The following is a 22,415-nucleotide window of genomic DNA, read 5'->3' on the forward strand; positions in this document are numbered from 1 at the left end:
GGTTTGGGTTTGAACCTGCAACCTCCTGCATCCACGGCAGACATTCTAACCAATTAGGCAATAGGAGTGGTTGATAACATTGCAAAATGAATCTTAGACATATGAGGAATATCTGGTGAGAGTTTTTCAAGTTCCTGTCTATCTATTAATATTATTTATGTTTCTAAGGCCAAATAAGCGAGGTATGCATCTTAAAAATGGCAATTTTTTATATATAGATCCATACACAGAAAAGGATAGAGGCAGACATGTTTCGTGATGTTTAACATCTTTAATCCTGTTTATCACTCAAAATATCATGTCTGCTGTGGCATAATGCACAAACAAATCATGGCCTACATGGTTTATTATAATGACAATTTCAAGTGAATACTGAAGATCTAGATCAGCTGGTTTAACATCCACGTCTACACTGTTATCAGTGGTCTGTACAGAGCTTATGGGTAAATATAGTAGTTAGTAAGTTACATTGTTTGCAGTGCTTTGATAAAGTCTTGCATAAGATCTGTGGAGTAATACACTCACCTTTGCAGGTCCTCGTCAGTGAGTTCGTCTGTCCGCTGCTGGCCTGTTGCCAATGCAAGCTCCTCCTTCAGCTGCTGTATCTCTCGCTTTAGATTGAGGATTATCAGCTTTGGGTCCAATTCTTCATTCACAAGTACATCATTCTTGATCATTGCCACTCGCTGTGCAAATCGGCAGGTTGATATGGACTCCTGAAACAGACAACCAAGATTTATCTGCATATACAGCTGTAGTGTCTATTCTTTTCCCTTTAGGAAAACTTGCACAGTACCCAACCTGTATACTGTTGCAAAATTTAACTTAATCCAGTATAGAGAAGAAAAGTAAATAATTGCAGTTGTTTTTTAATGCTTTTATATCTTTAATTCTTTTTCTAATGTAGTACACCTGAATAATGATATTTTCATAATATTTTTTTCTGGCATAGCAATAAGATCATTTTCTGTAGGTAATTATGTTATCTACATTGTACATAATTATGTTATCTACATTTTGTAGGTAATTAAGTTATCTACATTTTATAGGTAAGTATGATATCTACATTGTAGGTAATTATGTTATCTACATTGTAGGTAATTATGTTATCTACATTGAGTGAGATTACACAAATAAATACCATCAAAATGTATCATCAGTTGAATGGTCTGAGAGTGAGATTACACAAATAAATACCATCAAAATGTATCATCAACTGAATGGCCTAAAAGTGAGATTACACAAATAAATACCATCAAAATGTATCATCAATTGAATGGTGTAAGAGTGAGATTACACAAATAAATACCATCAAAATGTATCATCAGTTGAATGGTGTAAGAGTGAGATTACACAAATAAATACCATCAAAATGTATCATCAACTGAATGGCCTAAAAGTGAGATTACACAAATAAATACCATCAAAATGTATCATCAATTGAATGGTGTAAGAGTGAGATTACACAAATAAATACCATCAAAATGTATATCAGTTGAATGGTGTAAGAGTGAGATTACACAAATAAATACCATCAAAATGTATCATCAGTTGAATGGTGTAAGAGTGAGATTACACAAATAAATACCATCAAAATGTATCATCAGTTGAATGGTCTGAGAGTGAGATTACACAAATAAATACCATCAAAATGTATCATCAATTGAACAGTCTAAGAGTGATATGACACAAATAAATATCATCAAAATGAATCATCCTTTACATTATATCCTCCACAGATCGGTAATTCCAAACATATAACTAGCTCAAATCTCCAATTATCTGACAAAATCACTAAATTTTATCTCCATAAAGATGTTCCACTATACCACATAGATTTAAGCCTAGTCTGTGAACAGTACACAGTGCTGGGAAGACAATGTAGCTACATTATACAGAAAGCCATTTTATATTAATCTTTGGGTCTATTTTCAAAGATAAATAAATATTTCAATAAGACTACCACCATATTTTTGATGATATTAGATTCAGATGAAGATGCTGTTATGAAATCATGGGAGTGCCTGCAGCAGGAACAGCAGTAACCCAGCTACTTTAACATCAAACAGGAAACTTTTAATGCAAGGGTAGTATGTGTGATAACTGCCCAGAACAGTCCTGGTTGGTGTACCTTTGGAAAAGGCACTTAGTTAACATTTCTTTGGCATGAGATAGTTAATAATGTTTTGAAAGTGCTGTTAGAAAAACAACCAACCAACCAACCATCTGTACCCCAGTGATCATACTTACATCAAGGTTTCGCTTCTCCACAGAACAGGTGGCAATCATGGTAGTCATACAGTTTCCTCCCAGACTGTCTCGCAACACGGAAGTCATCATGGAGTTACGATAGGGAATGTGCTGTCGATTTTTCTCCGATAAGGAAATGATGACCTGAAGGTATGATAAGCATTAGCATCTCACCTCATCATTTAGCAATCAATAAATTTCTATGTAATTAATTACACAGCAAAAGAAAAACCGTAACTTCTTGTCAAGTTGTCAAAGCAACAGATAGTAACAGATCTTGATAAATAAAGACAGAATAAATGAAACTCAGCAGTGTTCAAGAAGTCTCTTCATGAATAGAGGAATGACAAGATAGGAAAAAACACTGTAAACTTACTATTTTAACATGGAGTACTAGTTTTTGAAAGGCACCAATTTTCATGGGATACCAGTTTCCATGGATTTCATGGTTGTTTCAGACCACAAATTTACAAACCAATGAAAAATAATCTTTCTGTAAAAAACATACCCATATATATTAACATTTAAATTGAGTTGATCTGCAAACAACAAAGATTCTGTGCTCCTGCTGTCCTTGTTGTTTGTCTTACTCATTAGTTCCAATAAACTGCATGGGCCCAGATCTGCTGGTACATTATGTGATGGCAGATCTGTCTGTGTAGTTTGCAGTTGGGCTCCACTTACAAATCAGTATCTATGGCAAGAATTTTTCACGAAACAACAAATTTAAGTATGGAATAAAATGTTGTTTAAAAAAAATCAAACCACACAGATTGATACCATTGAAAATAAGTGAATTCACAATAATATCTGCCTGCAATATAGAAGAAAATATCCTTTGCAAAATTAAACATGTGACCCAACTATGATTGATATCAATCACTTGGCTTGCATATCTTGGGAGTTAGCCATTTCATTAGGCTGGCTTATGTATATGACCTCTATGAACTATCTCCCCAATTTTATATCATCTTGATTTTACTAAAGTCTGATGAAACTTCTTTCTAATGATAAAATTAATAATTAATATGCATAGTCTCTTGTGCATAATTAAAATCATCCAGGCTGTATAGATAGATATCAATCCATTTACCATGCTTTAAACAAATTGGATGAGAACTGTAGTCTCCTGATCTAGAATAATAACATGTCCAGCCAATGAGATACAATCTCCTGATCTAGAAAGATAATATACCCAGCCAATGAGATACAATCTCCTGATCTAGAAAGATAACAAGCCCAGACAATGAGATACAATCTCCTGATCTAGAAAGATAACAAGCCCAGACAATGAGACACAATCTCCTGATCTAGAAAGATAACAAGCCCAGACAATGAGATACAATCTCCTGATCTAGAAAGATAACATACCCAGTCTATCAGATACAATCTCCTGATCTAGAAAGATAACATACCCAGTCTATCAGATACAATCTCCTGAGCTAGAAAGATAATATACCCAGCCTATCAGATACAAGATATCTCAATAATATGCATAGATTTCACTCATTAAAGATCTAAGACAATGATAATGTACATTTATTTAACAAGCTGGAGAAAAATCTGATTAGAATTCAGTCTCCAGAGTGGTAAAAAGCTTAGTCATTCACAAAATTAGCTCATTAATGTGTAGATTGCTCATAATCAGTGAACCATAAATATAAGTCTTCTAGAGTAGTAACTAAATCTGCCTATCTGATGCAAAATCGTCTCATTAGCAAATCTCGCTCATATTTAAACTGATCCAAGATCTTAATGATATCAAGCTATATTCCATACTTAATCAAAATTGGATAAGAAACAATATAATGAGTGGTAATATTGTAAATTCACTTGGGATTATAGCCAGGGAAGCTAAAGAAATCATGAAATTTTGGTAACCTCCTTCTCAAGAATTAAGATATACAGACGTAGATAGTTAATTAAAAATTCTGATCATGTTGTTCTATTACAGCAACAAAATTTAGAGTCGGTCCCATATAAAACCAAACTCCTCAGTCTGAGTGTACAACCTGCATCTGTTTGAAAACCATTCTTATACTAACTTATGATAAAATCATATTTAACACCAGTCTAAATGAAATATTGAATATTCTGCATGTTAATGAGGTTTTTTTTAATACCAATTATCTGAAAGTTGAGTTTGAGTAAACAGTTAAGTTGAGGTCCTATGAGATAACCAGACCAGGTAATCAAAAATTTATTTCACACAAAAATACATTACCTGCTCCAAGTAGTGAAGAGACAAATTGATATACTTGGCTTCAGTCAGCAAAATTCCATTCACTCCACTCTTTGATACTCTTTCTGACCTAGAAAACAGAGCATTGGATGTGAGTACAAATGTTCACAATATCAAACAAGTCCAAGATATAATTGTTAGCCTAGGTCACCAAAATTTAGTAACTAAATCTATTAGTAATAGATGTATCACAAAGGACCCTGCTCACTTCATTTTTACCACTACTGCCTTAAACAGAGGAAATTGTGTAGAGAAAACCAGTTACAACAAGACTGTTATTCAGGGGCCATAACTTCTCTAAATGATGATGTTAAATGTTTCAAATCCAACTTCTTTATATGAAAATTGATTGACATGGGCCAAAATTTTGTACAAAATTGAGTAGAAGAGACAAAATCCATAAAAGGCACATATTGGTCTAAGAAATAACATTTTCTTCAAGCTACATCTGAACAAGCTGAATGGTTCTTTAATTATACTGATTACAAGCAAAATATCATGTAAAGACAACTCAGTTTAAAATCGAATTGAGTGTGTGTGTGTTTTGTATTTTTAACACAAGATGAAATCCATAAATTTTATTCACATGGGTCATAATTCTGTCTAAAAGGGACTAGACAAGACAGAACACATAAATAGTACATTGATTTCTATGTGCCAATATTTGTACCAAAGTACATTATTAATGTTAAAAAATTATTAAGCTATGATGGTTACAAGCAACATTCCATTTAAAGATATGAAGTAGATAAGACCAAAACCCCAAATGGCACATCTAGGTCTATGAGACAGTGTATACACCAAATTCCATCAGAATATGTTGAATGGTTTCTGAATTATGCTGGTTATGAAGATCTGCGGTGGAGATTAAAAAAATTGTTGTACAAACAGTACATATTATACCTATTTTAAATTTTTGCTACAAAAACTGAAATAGGACAGAAAATTTGTAAAACATGTTTCAGATTAACTTCATGAAGAAAATGTTAGTTCATGGTAACCTGTACAAGATAATCTTCTCCTTTGAGCTCTACCATTTACAAATCTGAAGGTTTCTAAGCACACACTAATATCAAATCACAATGATAAAAGAAGAATCAGATTTAAACAAAAATATCATTGTCATTGCCTGCAATCAAATAGATTTGGTGGAAATGTTCAACAAAGGGGTAAAGAATGTCATCACTGCAAGTACATATATTGGATTTAAGTATTACACACAGGTTCTTTATCCTTGCTGCAAATAGCTGTATCTCAGTTAATCTAATTAAATGTAGATTACTCCAAAAGACCAAGTTAACTTATTGTAGTCTCATGATGGTCCATCAACATTTTCAACTTTCCTCCAAAAATCACTGGACAAATCCAAGCCAAACTTTAAAGAAAGCAACCTTTTCAGTTTGTAAAATGATGCCAGATCATCCATCAAATATGGCCACCATTACTAAAATTAAACAAATCTTTACATAACTTCTCAAAAAGTGCAGACTTTGAACAGGATTTGACTGAATTTAGTTTAAAAACATCCTGGCATAAGGCTCTTTCATATGTGAACAAATGATATCAATCCATCATCAAATATGACTAGCATTACTAAAACTGGAGAGAAAAAAATTATTTTTTTTCTCAAAAACTGCTAAGCACAATTTGATCAAATTGGACAGAAAGTATTCTGACATAAAATCCTTTTAAAGGATGCCAATCGGCTAACAAATATTGTTGCTGTTACTAAAAATAACAAAAAATATTCAAAATACTTTTTAGAAAATAAAAAAACACTGGACAGATATGAAATGAATTTGACAGAAAGCATCCTAGCTTGAAATTCTCATAAGTACAAATGACGTTAATCAGCCATCAAATCTTGATGCCAAACTATAACCAGAAAAACCTTTAAAAAGCTCTCTATAATATTACTAAACAGAATGTCACCAAATTTCACAAAAAGCATTCTGGCATTGAGAGCCTTTCAATTTTGTATAAAACGACACTAATCTACTATCATGGATGCAATTACTAAAAAAAGAAAACTGTTTTAAATACCCAGTCAACAAAAGCAACAAAAGACCTTTAAAGTTTACATAAATGATGCCAATCTGCCATCCAATAGGGTCGTCATTACTAAAAGATAGGAAAATCTTTCAATGCCAGAAAATATAATTTCTTGGCCAAGGTACCCTGGCATTTGGGGTTTGAAGTAGATGAGAGCCACGCATGCACACTTTGGTCTGATGTTTTAAAAAATTTATATTTTTTTTTACAACAGGTTGCTTTTCCCTAAATTTTCTTTGTCTGCAGTCACAATATGGTATTACAAGTATTTCCTTCTCTAATATATATCCTTCTTTCTTTTTGCCACCGCCATTTTTCACTATTCATATACTAAATACAAATTTAAACCATTCAAAATGAGACCATTTTAAAATCTCATTTCAATTAATATCAGAACAAAAGATGGTAAAAAGTCTAACAATTAGAATTTTTCATAATTGTTGGATCTCTAGCACTGCTCTAGTTTTTCCTAATACACTATACGTAAGTAGTAATAATTAAACTAGATTTCTCAGTTTGCAATGGAAAGTTGGATTTGCACATTCAAAGTGGAATTAGTACGACTACATACCCTGCTAAATCTACCAGATGGAGCTTTGCCCTTCTGATGGTGGCTGATCCAGATTCCCGGGATGTCAGATGGATTGTGAAAATACAGTGAGATCGTGTGGATGCCTGATTCATAGGTGTCTACAAGGGGTGAAAGATACATTAATTATTGCAGCTGAGAAGTTAAAAGGTGGAAGCCCTGAGTCCTGTGTTGATTCAAAGAACTACATTTTTAAGGTAACTAAAAACACAGAATATTCTTCATGCTTGGGATGCAATTCTAAAGCTGGTTAACCACCCAGTTATGCCAGCAGCTTAAATTTTTTGTTAACAGAAGTGAAGGGCAAAGTGCTCAGAGGCAAACTCAGCATGAGCACTCTGACCCAGAAGGTCATGACCTAGTGATAATGAGTCCATTACATGACTTTGGTTTTTACATTTAGGCTGAATCTAACTGAAAATGAAACAAGTGTGATATTTTGTGTAATGTTTCATTATCTAAATCTGATTGAAACATGTCATTATTCTGGAAATCTGATTATTTTGCAGTGTCAACCTGGCATTATCAAATCAAACTGTACCTACTGTCTAAAATTTCCAAGTATTTTATTTGTTTTCTTATGAAAATGTTTAAAGATTGAGTAGGGGAATAAATGAGGACTTTAGTGAGCTGTGTCACTGCTACAGGAATAAAAGGTAGACTTAGTGGCATTGGATATGGGGATAAAATGAGGTGGACTACAAGCAAAAGAGGAGGATTTAGTGAGCTGTGTCAATGCATTGGGGATCAAATCGAGGACTTAGCGAGTGGTGTCAATGCATTGGGGATATAAAAAAAGGAGGACTTATTGAGTGGCATCAATGCATTGGGGATAAAAAAAGAGGAGTTAGTGAGTGGTGTCAATGCATTGGAAATCAAAAGGAGGACTTAGTAAGTGATGTCATTTTTTTTAATGTGGAAAATGATTGGTCAGTTATGTGTCTGATTGTTTTAATACATAGGCAGAATCACGCCTGTGCAGGCCTAATCAGGTGGTTTCAAAACTATGTCTTTAAGATGTTGTTATACAGAGGGTCAGGTCCATGAGATACAAAGTTGGCCAGTCATATGCAAGACTCCAGCTTTAATATGAATTAATGAACCAATAAGAACTTGATGATATAAGCCATTAAGCCAAGTGTGATCAAATATGGGATCAGAAATATGGCCTCTGGAAGGGCAGCATGTTCAGCCAATCAGATGCAAGATCACCTCATTAGCATGTGTGGATTATGCTCATTAATGAACTCATTCAAGAGCCTAATGATATAAGCATATATTTAAAAAAAAATGGCCTCCAGTGGGGTAGCCATTTCATCCAATCCGATGCTATATCACATAATTAGAATACAAGCATCTCACTCATTACTTAACTGATCTGAGATACTAATGGTATATGCATATATTCAAGGTTTTATCACAATAATTTCAGAAATATTGTCTCCAGAGTAGTAGCAAGCAATATGGGTGCATGATGCATGAAGAATGACTGATAACAGACTACACACGATAAACACAGGGTCATTCCATAACCTCATTTGACCTTATGGCTAGGTGAGCAAAACATTTGTTCCTGTAAGAAAGTAAAGAGAGGCTCAAGATTGTGAGGTATATTCCTAAGCTGTTACTCTGCTGATGCCATAAACATATGGAAGGTTAAAAGACTTGCCCATATAAACAAGGTTCCTACCTCTGCTATCATCCTATTGGTGTCCCCCAGAAAGAGGAGGTTGAGTGCCTCCTCCTCATTGGTGGCCTGGTGGACAGACAGATTCTTCAAATGAATGTTCTGATCGGAGTCCTCCATCAATGTCACCTTGCTGTAAAATGGAAGAAAATACTACTGACATTGATATTCAGTAAGAAAACACCCACCCACCCATACCCATAGTACAGGTATGCCACAATTACATTAACTCTGGTGTTTCCAGTTTTAAATCAAAATATATCTTAGTGACTTGGAAATCAGCCACAAAGAGCATTATTTCTTATGCTTTTTAATTTGTTATATAACTCAGATTTGCTCATAATGACAGAATCTCAATAATGAAGAGTAATTAATCATACTATATTGATCTACACTTTAGACAAAGTAATTAATCATACTATATTGATCTACACTTTAGACAAAGTAATTAATCATACTATATTGATCTACACTTTGGACAAAGTAATTAATCATACTATATTGATCTACACTTTAGACAAAGTAATTAATCATACTATATTGATCTACACTTTAGACAAAGTAATTAATCATAATATATTGATCTACACTTTAGACAAAGTAATTAATCATACTATATTGATCTACACTTTAGACAAAGTAATTAATCATACTATACTGATCTACACTTTAGACAAAGTAATTAATCATACTATATTGATCTACACTTTAGACAAAGTAATTAATCATACTATATTGATCTACACTTTAGACAAAGTAATTAATCATAATATATTGATCTACACTTTAGACAAAGTAATTAATCATAATATATTGATCTACACTTTAGACAAAGTAATTAATCATAATATATTGATCTACACTTTAGACAAAGTAATTAAGTGATAGTGATATTATTCTTGTCACGCCAATCTGCAACTCTCATGTCTCCTGTCTATTTAATTATGCTTTGGTCCTGCTCCTTCAGCTTTACATTTTGCAATTCAGATGGAAGACCCTTTCGATTTGAATGAACTGTTCCACAGCCATATGTACCTTTTTTGTTGATGCTGAAGAAATAGGTCTGGAGAGGTTAAAAAACTGTTGGTATAGACATAGTGTCCAAGACAAAGCAAAGGTTCCATTGAATCAAAAACAATCCTTTGTTCAAGATTCAATTCTGGATTGTTGTCAGTCCTTCCAGTATAAACCTGAAAGTCCCCAACATATCCATTATGAGGATCCGCTTGAACCCATACATTTTGTTTTTAATGGCATGTACTGCTTAAAGCCCAGTCGTCCTGGAAATCCAATCATTGCTTCGTCAATGGATACCTCACGATGTGGGTTGTATTCTCTAGTGCATGTGTTGCGAATACACTCCAATACTGGTTGAATGTGGGCCAGTTTGTCAAGACCAGGTGTTCTTCTAGGTGGGCTGATGCTGGTGTCAGTCACATGAAAATATTTCTGTAGATTTTCAAATCTTGCACGACTAAATTTCAGTTCAATGCAGGAAGGATGGAAAAGTTTGTCCTTATACCAATGCAAGTCTTGGGCTGGTGCTGGAAGGACTCCCATAACAACATGAGCCCCAATCAGAGCACTGGTTTCATCTGAAATGTCAGTGTATATTTCCTCTGGAAATAACAAATGAAAAAAATCAATTTCTCTTCTTTTCCTTGTCCATGTTCGTTATAGGTCTGGGATTTATTCCACTAAAATCATTGATTTGGACAGGCTGAAGATGATCGCTCCAATCTGCTAGATCTGCGAGAACTCTATCATTATCGCTATCAGCATTTTCTTCTTCTGACGATTCAATCTCAGAAACTTCTATTTCTGAATCCAAATCTCGCAAAATATCCAACTGCTCAACATATTTTTCCTCTGCTTGCTCAATATTTTCAAGATCAAACAAGAGAAACTCCTCATTTTTGCTCTCATTATCATCAAAAATCACTCTTATGTCTGCCATCATTTATGATTTTTCATGAACAGAACACATGTAGTGAAACTGCTCTGAATTAGTAACCCTTGGTTTCTGAACAATTCAAATTTGCACCAAGGAAAGTAAAATCATTTCTGATTGGTTTAATATTGGTCTGATTCCTGGAAAAAACCGATTAGTAACCAATCAGAGATGTTGTATCTAGCACACATTCATCACGACTGGAGATGGGATTGGCATGCCGAATGCAGTAAACAAACCACGACTACAGGCATGATCAGCCATTGAATGCAGAAATAGGATCATGCGTACAGATGGGATTGAGGCTGAATGAGTTAAATAAAGGTTGGTGGAGTTTATCCTTGTTTTTGCTATGTAGTTGTTCATAGCAGTGTTGAAATGCATATTTTGCCAAGATATCACAGTCGATGGTTGCATTCAGCAGGTGGTTGCTCATAACAGAGTGTTTATATAATAAAATTGATCCATGCATTACAATTGTGGTCAGAAATGACAGGTGGTCGCTCATAGCAGCGGTTGCTCATAGCAGTTTTTACTGTACAACAGAATTATCTTTCTTTGATGTGCGAGTGGTGGTGGTTGGGAATACATGTATTTTTTTCAAAGGTATTGACAGTCAAAACATAAGGTGAAGGTCAGATATTAAAATAATTCTAGAAGTAATATTATTTTAAAGTTGAGCCCATTATTTTTTAATTATAATCATTGGTTCTCAAGATCATTTACATCCAGCTCATGTCTTGATCTGCATCATCATGAAATACACAGTGTCATTAAGACTAGTATAAACAATGTAAAATTCAAGCATTGCTAATAACTCAACACACACACACACATACATACATTAATACATACATACATATGTGCATGCATGCAAGCCACCATCTGATTATATGGGTGCAGATGGTCGCAACCTTTGTTTATCGAGCTATAACAATCATGATTTAAACTTTGTCTCAAAATAAATGTATTGTTTCTTGATGAGTTAATTATGTCTTTTGGTTTCATTCATTGGTACATAATATATATTTATTCCACATTTCCCCAAAACCTGATCAAAACCAAAATATATCTAGTCATTATTACATCAACACTAACAACAATGGCAGAACCTCTGATGAAAAAAAAGAAAAATTCTAACACTGGAAGAAAGAACATATTCATGTGATATTCAAATATAAATTTGACTTGTGTTGGGTTTGAAAATGTATATCTTTATTATATGAAGTCATTTTGAGAGGAATGCATTCAATATTTAACAAGATTTATGAATGAAGGATAAGATACATGTACAGTGAGTATGGGTATGTTTTCTTCTTCAACAATGCTATTGATCCTGGAAACTAGTCCATTTTCACACACCTCTTATGAGAGACCACCTGCCTTGAGAGACTGCTTTTGGTTGGCAGAAGGGTGAGTCTCTCATAACAGGTTTCACTGTATACACATACATACATACATACATACATACATACTGATATACATACAACAAAAGACATGTGTAAGTGAGTAAGACACTTCACTTCTCTTATTTTTATCTGATATGTAAATATCAAGTTGATCATATAAGCTTTCTTGATTTTTGTCAGGTTCAACACAACTTTTTCAACATATGATAGGCTGCATAGCCAGTATCTTTGGTGGAAGAAGAACCTGGAAAGAACAACCTACTCATGAGAAGCTACCAGCAAGCTTTCTCACATGCCAATGTTATTTGAGCCAAGACTTGAAGAGAGAGGTGAGATGTGAGTGATGTAACCACCTTATACCACTTGGCTGCCTGGGGGCCATCATGACGTAAGGGGGTCATTTATGATGAATGTGAATTTAACATTATCAAGATTACGATGACATTAGAGATATATGCAAATACAAGTTTCTATGGTTACACAAGGATCAAAAGGACAGGTTCTGCAAGCAACAAAACCAAAATGTCCGAATTCAAAACAAATGATTCTTCACAAATTAAACTTTCATGTTCATTTTGACAATACAAAAATATTCTAAAAGATTTTGTTCATAGCTCTACAATCTGTGCGAATCATTGTATTTTTTTTTACAACCACTATCTGTAAATCATGAAGAACTAACCAAATATATTAATTTGTGTTGGATAAGGAAATCACCCGTATAAGGTAATAATTCCTTGCCAGTTCCTATCCACAAGTTTAGTCTATAAGTTTGTTTGTAATGGACATTAACCCTTTATCTGGCAGTTTCTCCAAACATGTAGAAAGAAAAAGATTCAGTCTACTTACGGTAGATCCTCAAGCTTCGCTGCCTCATGTTTGGGATCCAGTAAATCGTAGCCATTTTCATTGTAGATCTCCAGGTAAGATATGTGCAGAGTGTAAGACCTTTCAGAATTCTATAAAAATAAAAATACAAATTTAATAACCACAACTGCAAAGTAATGCAAAATTAAAATGTGAAAATAACAGAGAGAAGGAGGGAATGAACAGAAAAATAGAAGGATTAAAAGATGAGGAGCTAAATGAATGGGTGCACACAATCTCAATGTCATGAAAATAGAACATCAAGAAGCTGTCATTTCATGCTCAGCAAAAAGTCTAATAAAAATATAATTGATAGAATCCTAAAATTCCTTCCTGACATTATGACAGATAAAAATACCTGCATGAAGAATGGTCAAAGACAGATAACTATATGACTGTGCTTATTTTCAAGAAAACTCTAGATAAAAAAACAATCTTAAATATTGGAGAGGTAAGCTTTTTTTAATTTGTTTGCAGAATGAAAACAGTATGCATGATCTGAAGTATTTGTATGTGGCAGCAAATATGAATTTAAGTTTGTTTAGTGCTGAGGCAATTAGAGATATCTGACCTAGATTGAAGACTATCTACATTCCCAGACATAATATAATTTAGACAAAAACACAAAAACTGAAGTGAGCATGTGAGCACATTATAACTGATGGTGCTAGGTGTTTCTCCATCTTTGATGGAAAATAACAAAATCTCTGAGCACTGCAACATAACTGAACAGAGAAAGGTGGAGAGAGTGACATTAGTCTTCATGACAATTTCCCCACTTCATTATACATTTCAGCAATAAATTTAATTCAGTTTAGATACTGATTGCTGGGCTATAATTTGGCCCATTAAATATGATGTTCCAAGTAAAGTATATCTGCATATATAAATTACATCTTTCCCAAGCTGGGATCTGAAAACTGAAACCTTCTTTTGATGTTAATTCCTGTTAATATTTTTCAACAGTATAGACAATGGCTAAAAAACTTTCACACTGAAGACAGATCTGTGTTGCAGTACACGTGCAGTATGCCTTATTACACCTCTCCCTCGATAACTTGTACCCTGATAACTCGCGAACCCGCTTATAACACGGGGTCAGGTGTGGATCCCATTTTCAAACCAGAAAATACCCCAAAAATTGATCCCTATTTGTTGAATTTGAAGAAAATAGCGATCTTGTTTGGTGGTGTATCAACAGTTAGTCTAGTTCCTTGCTCTGTGGACTCCTGATTTGGCAGGATACTATTCAATACCACTACGGGAACCAGACTCATCAAGAAAACAAAAAGCAGTGACGTATTACACAGATTTTTCGCATACACACGATGGCTGATGAAACCAGTTGGAACAATCTTTCATATGTTAGACATTTTGAAAACAAATGTTATTTAAACAGAATAACAAACAACTTCATTTGAAAAAGTGCATTACTAAAATTATTATCAATGTGATTGTAAAATGAGGATCCAGTCATTAAGCAGCCCAGTTCCCTAATGCCCCCCATCCCACGGTTTTCACGACGTCAAAGCAATGTTTTTTCAATTTTTGGAGGTTCCTCAGTAACTTGCACCTCAGCTATAGTGCAATCTATGTTTGTGGACCCCGTTGTGCGCGAGTTATCAAGGGAGAGGTGTACATCCTGTTACAATACACATGAAGTAGGACCTATTGCATGTATGTTACAGTACACATTCAGTAGGTCTTATTGCACTGTTACAGTACACATTCAGTAGGCCTTATCACATCTTGTTACAGTACACATGCAGTAGGCCCTATTGCATTGTGTTACAGTACACATGCAGTTGGCCCTGTTGCATTGTGTTACAGTACACATGCAGTTGGCCCTGATGCATTGTGTTACAGTACACATGCAGTTGGCCCTATTGCATTGTGTTACAGTACACATGTAGCAGGTCCTATTGCAATGTGCTACAGTACACATGCAGTAGGTTCTATTGCATTGTGTTACAGTGCACATGCAGTAAGTCCTATTGCACCCTGTTACATGACACATGATGTAGGCCCTAATGCATCATGTTACAGTACACATGCAGTAGGTCTTATTACATCCTGTTACAGCAAACATGTAGTAGACCCTATTGCATCTTATTACAGTACTCTTTGCACCCTCTTAAAGGGCACATGTGTTAGGTCTTATTGCATGAAAAGTTATACTGGCTCAAAGTTGCATATTACACAACTTCACAAAAATGTGCTGTTGTTGTTGACAGTATGTGCTGCTAATTATTGGTTAAAACGGAGCATGTTGTTTGCATATCAGTGTAAATATCAGTGTTTCCTTGTGTTTTCTGATTTCTCTTAATCTGAAATAGCTGTGGTTGCCATTTGGAATTTAACTCTTCGTATCGCAGATTATGTTTCCTTTGTTACAACATACCAAAATTTATGGTGCTCAAGAGTAGCCCAAAGCTGTGTGTTTCATTAAATCAGGGCAGAGGTGAATTCAGAATTCTATGAATACTGGTAATATTTGCTTCTTTCTGAAAATTATGTAAAATTAGTACCTTATATTGTCTGAACTGAAACTGGCATGCACATACATTTTTGACAGTGGTAATAAAGGCAAGCAGAGAAGTCATGCACTGAATCTGACCAACTGTTTCAAATACACATAAACACAAAGACTCTTTAAAAAATACTTTTTTTATTGGCCAAATATATACAAGACATAAGACAATTCTTCAGTTGGTATCCAATTCTGAATCACTATAATCTTACAGTCTTTCCATAGTGATCTTCATGCACTTGGTATCTAAATGTCAATTAATAAATATCTAGCAACCCTATCCATGGTCGAGGTACAGAAAACATGCAAGCTGTGTCATGGCACCGAGTTACTAGGCACTTACCTATCCACTACAATGCTTCAAAGTGGAACAAGCTTGGAAGGGATTAATTGTCCAAGTATGATGGGTGGAGAAAGGTAAATTCATGCAAGTTTTACCATATCATACCATGACCTTGACATTTATCCTTTAGACCCTCAAATCTAAAGGCTTCTTTCTTAGTCTAAGTGCAAGCCATCCCCAAAGTCTTGGTCAAGGGATTTACTCTAAAATTAAAGTTATTGTGCAAAATCATATTTCTTTGAGTCACAATTATCTTTACCTTTTTACCTTTTGACCCAAAATCAACAGACCTCTTCCTTGCATTGAGTACAAGACCTCTACAATGTTTGGTCAAAGTCTTGAAATCATAATGCAAACAAAAGCTTTTTTAAAGCACCATGGCCTTGACCTTTTGACTCCAAAATCAATAAGCTTCTTCCTAACCCAAAGTGTATGTCACTAACACACTTTGGTGAAGGTACATCGTCAAGAAAAATTTCTGATGCAGAAAACATTTTTCACTTTCCTACCAGTGACCTTGAACTTTGACCTTTGAACCCCAAATCAATATGCGTACACCTGAACCCAAAAGCAAGCCTTCCATGTAGTTTAGTCCAGGTCTGTATAACTAATGGTACTGTACAGAAACAATTTTTCTTATTTCATTTACAATGACCTCGACATTTGAACTATATTACCTTGAAGTCAGTAGGCTTCTTCCTTACCCCAAAAATAAAATATTTACAAAGTTTGATAATGACAATTGTGGAAGACAAAAGATATTATGCAGACTGAAAGATATCATAACATGATACACACTGCATTATGGTCAGCGTATCAGTATTTTGTAATCATACCTGTTCAAACTCTTCAAAAATATAGGAGAGAGTCCTTGGTATTATCCCTCTGTCTGCGTATCTCTCTGCCCCTCCTGTGATAGTGAAAGTCTTGCCACTTCCTGTCTGGTAAAACAACGACATATACATTAAGACAATTTAACTAAACTTCAATGTGTGATGACTATTATTATGAAAAATAAACATATCCATAGTTTACTATGACGTTTCTGCTTCAAGGACAGTATGGAATGGAATCCTTGCACATAAGAAGTTTTAAAAATTAACAGGCCATGGTATAAACCCCTATAAACAAGTATAGGACTGTTAATAACCAAAATAAAAATAAAAAGGCCGTGGAATAAACGGCTATAAGTAATGAATAAAATGATCATTTGACTGTTAATCACAAAATTTTATTGAAATATGTAAAGTCGGCAGAATTCAGCAAATGACACAAAACTGATGTGGTCAATCCAATCAATTCACAGCAATCGTGACAATTAGATATTGACGTTTTGATTGAAATGACTTGAATAAGTTTTACTATTCTGCATTTTCCATTACTGATATCTGCAGGTTTATCTTTTCCCTACAACGATATCTGTAGGTTTAACTTTTCCCTACTTATATATGCCACAGTCCTGTATTGGGATGGCAAAAGATGTTTGGGTGGGGGTGAGGAACAGCAATTTGAGTATAAACAAGAGGCCCTAATGGGCATGATATCACTTACCTGTGCAGCTGACATATGTCAACATGTGAATACAAACTAACACATTTAAACCATAGATGGGAAATAATACCATGGTGCATAAAAGCTGCAACATTGTCTACATAATTTGTTATTCTATTCTTTCATAATTCATATATCCATCTTGGCATCTGTTCATAGCCCCACCCTTTAAGTGCATACACTTACTTGGCATTGTAAGGGGAGTTAATCTGTCCTTACCCCCCATTTGGAAACCACTGAGATCATTAATATGGATGTCACTTGTAATAGAACTCATTTCAGATCTCAATGGCATTGATTTATATAACAAATCTGATAAGAAATATGGCCTCAACTGTCTTCATAGACTCATCCAGTTAGATGCAAGGGCACCTCATTATTATTTGTTGATGTTGCTCATGATCAAATTTATCTGAGGTCCAATGATACAAGCTTACATACCAAATCTGATCAAAATCTGTTCAGAAATGAAGCCTCTAGAGTGTTCATTAACAAATGGTGACAGATAAACTGACAACACATGATGAACAATGGACAACAGGCAATGCCATAAACACACATGGACTGTTCCCAGGTAAGCCAAAAATTTCACATCACTGAAAAAAAATGTCTTTTATCAGCCAACACTATATGAATAAGAGCATGTATCTTGTTGATCTTTTTGCATGTATCATATTGATCTTTTGCATGTATCTTGCTGATATATTTTGCATGTATCTTGTTAATCTTTTGCATGTATCCTGTTGATCTTTTGCATGTATCTTGCTGATATTTTTTGCATGTATCTTGCTGATATGTTTTGCATGTATCTTGTTAATCTTTTGCATGTTTCTTGTTGATCTTGTGCATGTATCTTGCAGATATTTTTTTGCATGTATCTTGTTAATCTTTTGCGTGTATCTTGCTGATATTTGTTTTGCATGTATCTTGCTGGTATTTTATTGCATGTATGTTGTTAATCTTTGGCATGTATCTTGTTGATTTTTTGGCATGTATCTTGTTGATCTTGTGCAAATGCTGCAATGAATGTAGAAATAGTTTGGATGCCTACCATATGTACAAAAAAGTAATTTATCACGATCACATCTTACCTGTCCATAAGCAAAGATTGTCCCATTGTATCCTTGTAAGACACTGAAAAAGTTGAGTTTGAAACTATCATTAACTATACATTTTTATATTTATATACTGGTGACGATAGAGCAGTTAGCAGGTTCTCTAAATGAAAGGACTGGAATTCTACTTTTCTTTTGTTTTCTAAAAAAATTAATTACAAAGTAAGAAGCCAAACTACAATGGGTAATAAATAACTAATACCTCTGGGCTAACATAATTGAAGAGAATGAAAAGCCAGACTGCAATGGATGTGAAATAAACTAATATGCCATCCTGTGGAACCCTACATAGGCTAACTTAATTGATGAAAATGAGAGGCCAGACCGCAACAGATGTGAAATAAATTAACATGCCATCCTGTGAAACCTCAAACAGGCTAATTTAATTGATGACAATGAGAAGCCAGACTGCAATGGGTATGAAATATTATAATATGCCATCCTGTGAAACCTCAAATAGGCTAACTTAACTGGCGACAAGGCGAAGCCAGACTGCAATGGGTGTGAAATAAACTAATAGGAGCTACGGGAAAACAATATTTTTACCTGCATAAAAACTGATGGAAAGATGAATTATTTACATGCAAACTATGCAAGTTATTTCAAACAATTTACCAATCTAAACTTGTTTTACGCTTAATAATACAAACCCTGATTCAAATGGAGCATCAATGCATTCCAAATCACATAAACCAAATTTAAATGTTAAGACACAGAAAAAGATGAGAACATTGATAATAATACAGCAATCTTGCTTTATTTTCACTTCAAAATAGGATAGATAGTAATTATACTGTATATACAAGTATACAACAAGTAAGATCCAACTGCATAGACCCCGATCTACCATTACATAATGAGCTGGCATATCTGCGTAAATGTAATTTGTTAGAAGTAAGCTGATGTGATAGCACAATATGCAGTTGGATCCGACATATATTTGAGTATATACGGTATACTTACTACCATTCTGTTTTGAAGTGAAAGCAAAGCAAGACTGCTGTAATATTAACATTATGTGAGACAGATCTGGTCTACGTTGTTTGCAGTTGAACCATACATATTAGTGAGCATATATGGTATGCATATTTTTTTTCTGATGGGGGAACACTACATGATATTAGTCTTTGCCTGGCAAACAAAGCACTGTCCTATGCACAAAGTTCAGCATAGCAGTTGATCAATGCGATTTATACATAATTGTCAGACTAAAGTGAAAAATTCTGAGGAATAGTTCTAGAGAAATTAGGTGTACCTATTTAATGAATATTAAAACTCTGAATGATATACAAGTCAAGAAATATGGAAGACAAAACAAAAACCGCTTCTGAAGATTAACATCATGAAACTCAAAATTCATTAAGAACCTTATGAGATATTAAAATTAAAAAAATCATAATGCTGAATGCTTATGACAAAAGTACTGACTGCTTATGACAAAAATACTGATTTTCAGGAACAAATACTGATTTTTTAAATTTTAATGCATAAGTAACTTTTTACAACATCTACAACTATCCATAAAGTTGGACAGTACCTTCCTTAACTATATTTAATGTCAAAGATGCATGTATTGCACTCTTGCACATTTAGAATGGGCACCCTGTTCCATTCAGGTGCCCATTTAGAAGGTGCAAGAGTGCAACACACTCAGACATGGGCTGTTTAGAGAAGCTTTCTCCACACCTAATTTTTTTTCTCAATCATTATCGATTCCAATGTACCATCTTTCATTGATAATTTGAATTCTGTGTGATTTTCTTACTTAACTGTTTTTGTTTTTCACATGAGTAATCATATGCGATTTTACTGTCCAGAAATCATGTGCGAATTTTTTTCCAGCAACACTAGTAACTGAAAGATGAAGGTTCATTTCTAAAAGAAATTTAATAAACCAAACTTTGATCGAATTATATCAAGGTTATCCCTGGTTTTAAATATGTCGTAAGTTTAGGCTGAGTTGTTGATAATGAAGCAGCAAGCTGATGTTTATTAGCTTTTTAATACTCTTGTATTTCATGGGCATCAATGCCCAATAGGGAAATCACATTACACAATTTGCAAAACATAAAGTTTTCTCCTTACTAGATGGTTTCACAAATCTAAACAAGGGCACAATTGTCCTACAAGTTTTATTTTCCTGTCTTTCCCAGAGAAAATTCTGAATATTCTGCTTTCCTATTCAACATAATTAGAAGCTGAATATTACAAAGATGAGATACCATGATAGTGGCAACTGTTAACATAATTCAAAATGGTGGATAGTGACAGGTATGGTAACCTTGATTTTGAATGGACCAGTCATATTTTAGAACTGTTTTCCTATATAAATGCAATACATTTCTATCAGAATGGAACCGAGAGCCCATTCTAAACTGAAAATTGAAAGGAAATGTTTTAGTATTTTTTTTAAATTACAAAATGTATTTTTTGCAAGAAAAGCTTAGACACTTATTCAAGTTCAAAATACCGGACAAATATGGAAAAAGCTGGACACTTGGCAGCTGAGTAAGTCTCCATTTTTTGTGTTCTTCATTTAGAAATTAAGAAAAAGGAAAAGAAAAGCCCTTATTCTGCTTTTTTTAAAATCACAATCTGCAACTGTTTACAGCATAAAATTTGTCATTTTTACTTGACATGACTATGGAATCAATACACTTGTACATTATTGGGCAGTAACCACCTTCATTGTTTGGGGAGCAAATTTCAGGAATTTGGCTGGATTAAATTATTACCAGAGAAACATTTTTAATCTATAAATAATGTTCTACAAAAAAGCAAGAAAAATTTACATTTTGGAAGATTTTCTCCATAAATGACACTTAAAACTCTTTGATTTTGATGCAATTTTCTCCATTGGGAAGGGTATTATCCCTAATGTCAATATAAAAATCCAAAATACAAACTGCCTGAGTTTTCAACAGTGATGACAATACAAACTGCCTGAGTTTTCAACAGTGATGAAAATACAAACTGCCTGAGTTTTCAACAGTGATGAAAATACAAACTGCCTGAATTCTCAACAGTGATGAAACTGCAAACTGCCTGAGTTCTCAACAGTGATGAAAATACAAACTGCCTGAGTTTTCAACAATGATGAAAATACAAACTTTGACATCTGCACCCCCCCACCCAATAAAAGGGTTGTATCTAAAACCCTATCATATTTTTAAAGAGTTCTAATCATGACATTCCAACATGTCATTTTCACATAAATGGTTAACTCTCATGGAATGTAATAGCTTTGGAAAAATGGTAAATGAGCCACCTGTGTTCCAAATAAAGGCATCTCAAATTCAAAATCTCATGTGTCTGCATATTTTTTAATAGACGATAACTTTCTCTTAAAAATTCAGTCTCTACTGAGTCTGTATTTTCATATCAAATATTTCTATGTATTTTATTTTGTTAATCAACAAATTTAAAAGTAAAATGAAGTTAAATAACCAAAATTTACCGATTTCACCAATGTAGCACCCATATACTGTATATGTGATACTTCCTTTCCACGAACTTTTTCCAAACTGTATACAGTATTATCTTTTATCAGGTGTCCAGTTTTCTCACTTTACTTTTAGTCCACATTAGGTATTCTCTCTCACTATAAATCATGGAAATATCACTGTGTGTGTGTGAATACCTTCTATGTTGCAAGACTACTGTACCAAAATATATTTAGCACTCTAAGGAAGGTTAGGGCAAAAAGTGCCAATTTTGCATATCACAAATTTGAATTGAATCAGGACATCTCCTTGAATATTGAGGGGCGGGTCACATGTATGCGTGAACATTCTCTATGCATAAATGCACACATATGCTTAATAAATAA

At 34.1% G+C, this 22,415-nt stretch overlaps 1 protein-coding gene across 1 annotated transcript in view; it reads right to left on the reverse strand.

The window, feature by feature from the left end:
• The window catches only part of LOC149805358 (kinesin-like protein KIF6), a 79,349-nt gene that overhangs the window by 44,912 nt on the left and 12,022 nt on the right, over positions 1-22,415 (reverse strand). The window contains exons 4-11 of the mRNA XM_089949664.1: positions 18,563-18,605; positions 16,757-16,861; positions 13,030-13,139; positions 8,824-8,953; positions 7,116-7,234; positions 4,475-4,562; positions 2,251-2,394; positions 526-716 (exon numbers count right to left, since the gene is read on the reverse strand). Of these exons, the coding sequence (XP_089805790.1) occupies positions 526-716; positions 2,251-2,394; positions 4,475-4,562; positions 7,116-7,234; positions 8,824-8,953; positions 13,030-13,139; positions 16,757-16,861; positions 18,563-18,605 (930 nt within the window). The remainder of the gene's footprint in view (positions 1-525; positions 717-2,250; positions 2,395-4,474; positions 4,563-7,115; positions 7,235-8,823; positions 8,954-13,029; positions 13,140-16,756; positions 16,862-18,562; positions 18,606-22,415) is intronic.

Source organism: Sinohyriopsis cumingii, chromosome 2, assembly GCF_028554795.1.
Source record: "Sinohyriopsis cumingii isolate HCF-2022 chromosome 2, ASM2855479v2, whole genome shotgun sequence".
In the NCBI taxonomy this organism is placed as follows: Eukaryota; Metazoa; Mollusca; class Bivalvia; order Unionida; family Unionidae; genus Sinohyriopsis; species Sinohyriopsis cumingii.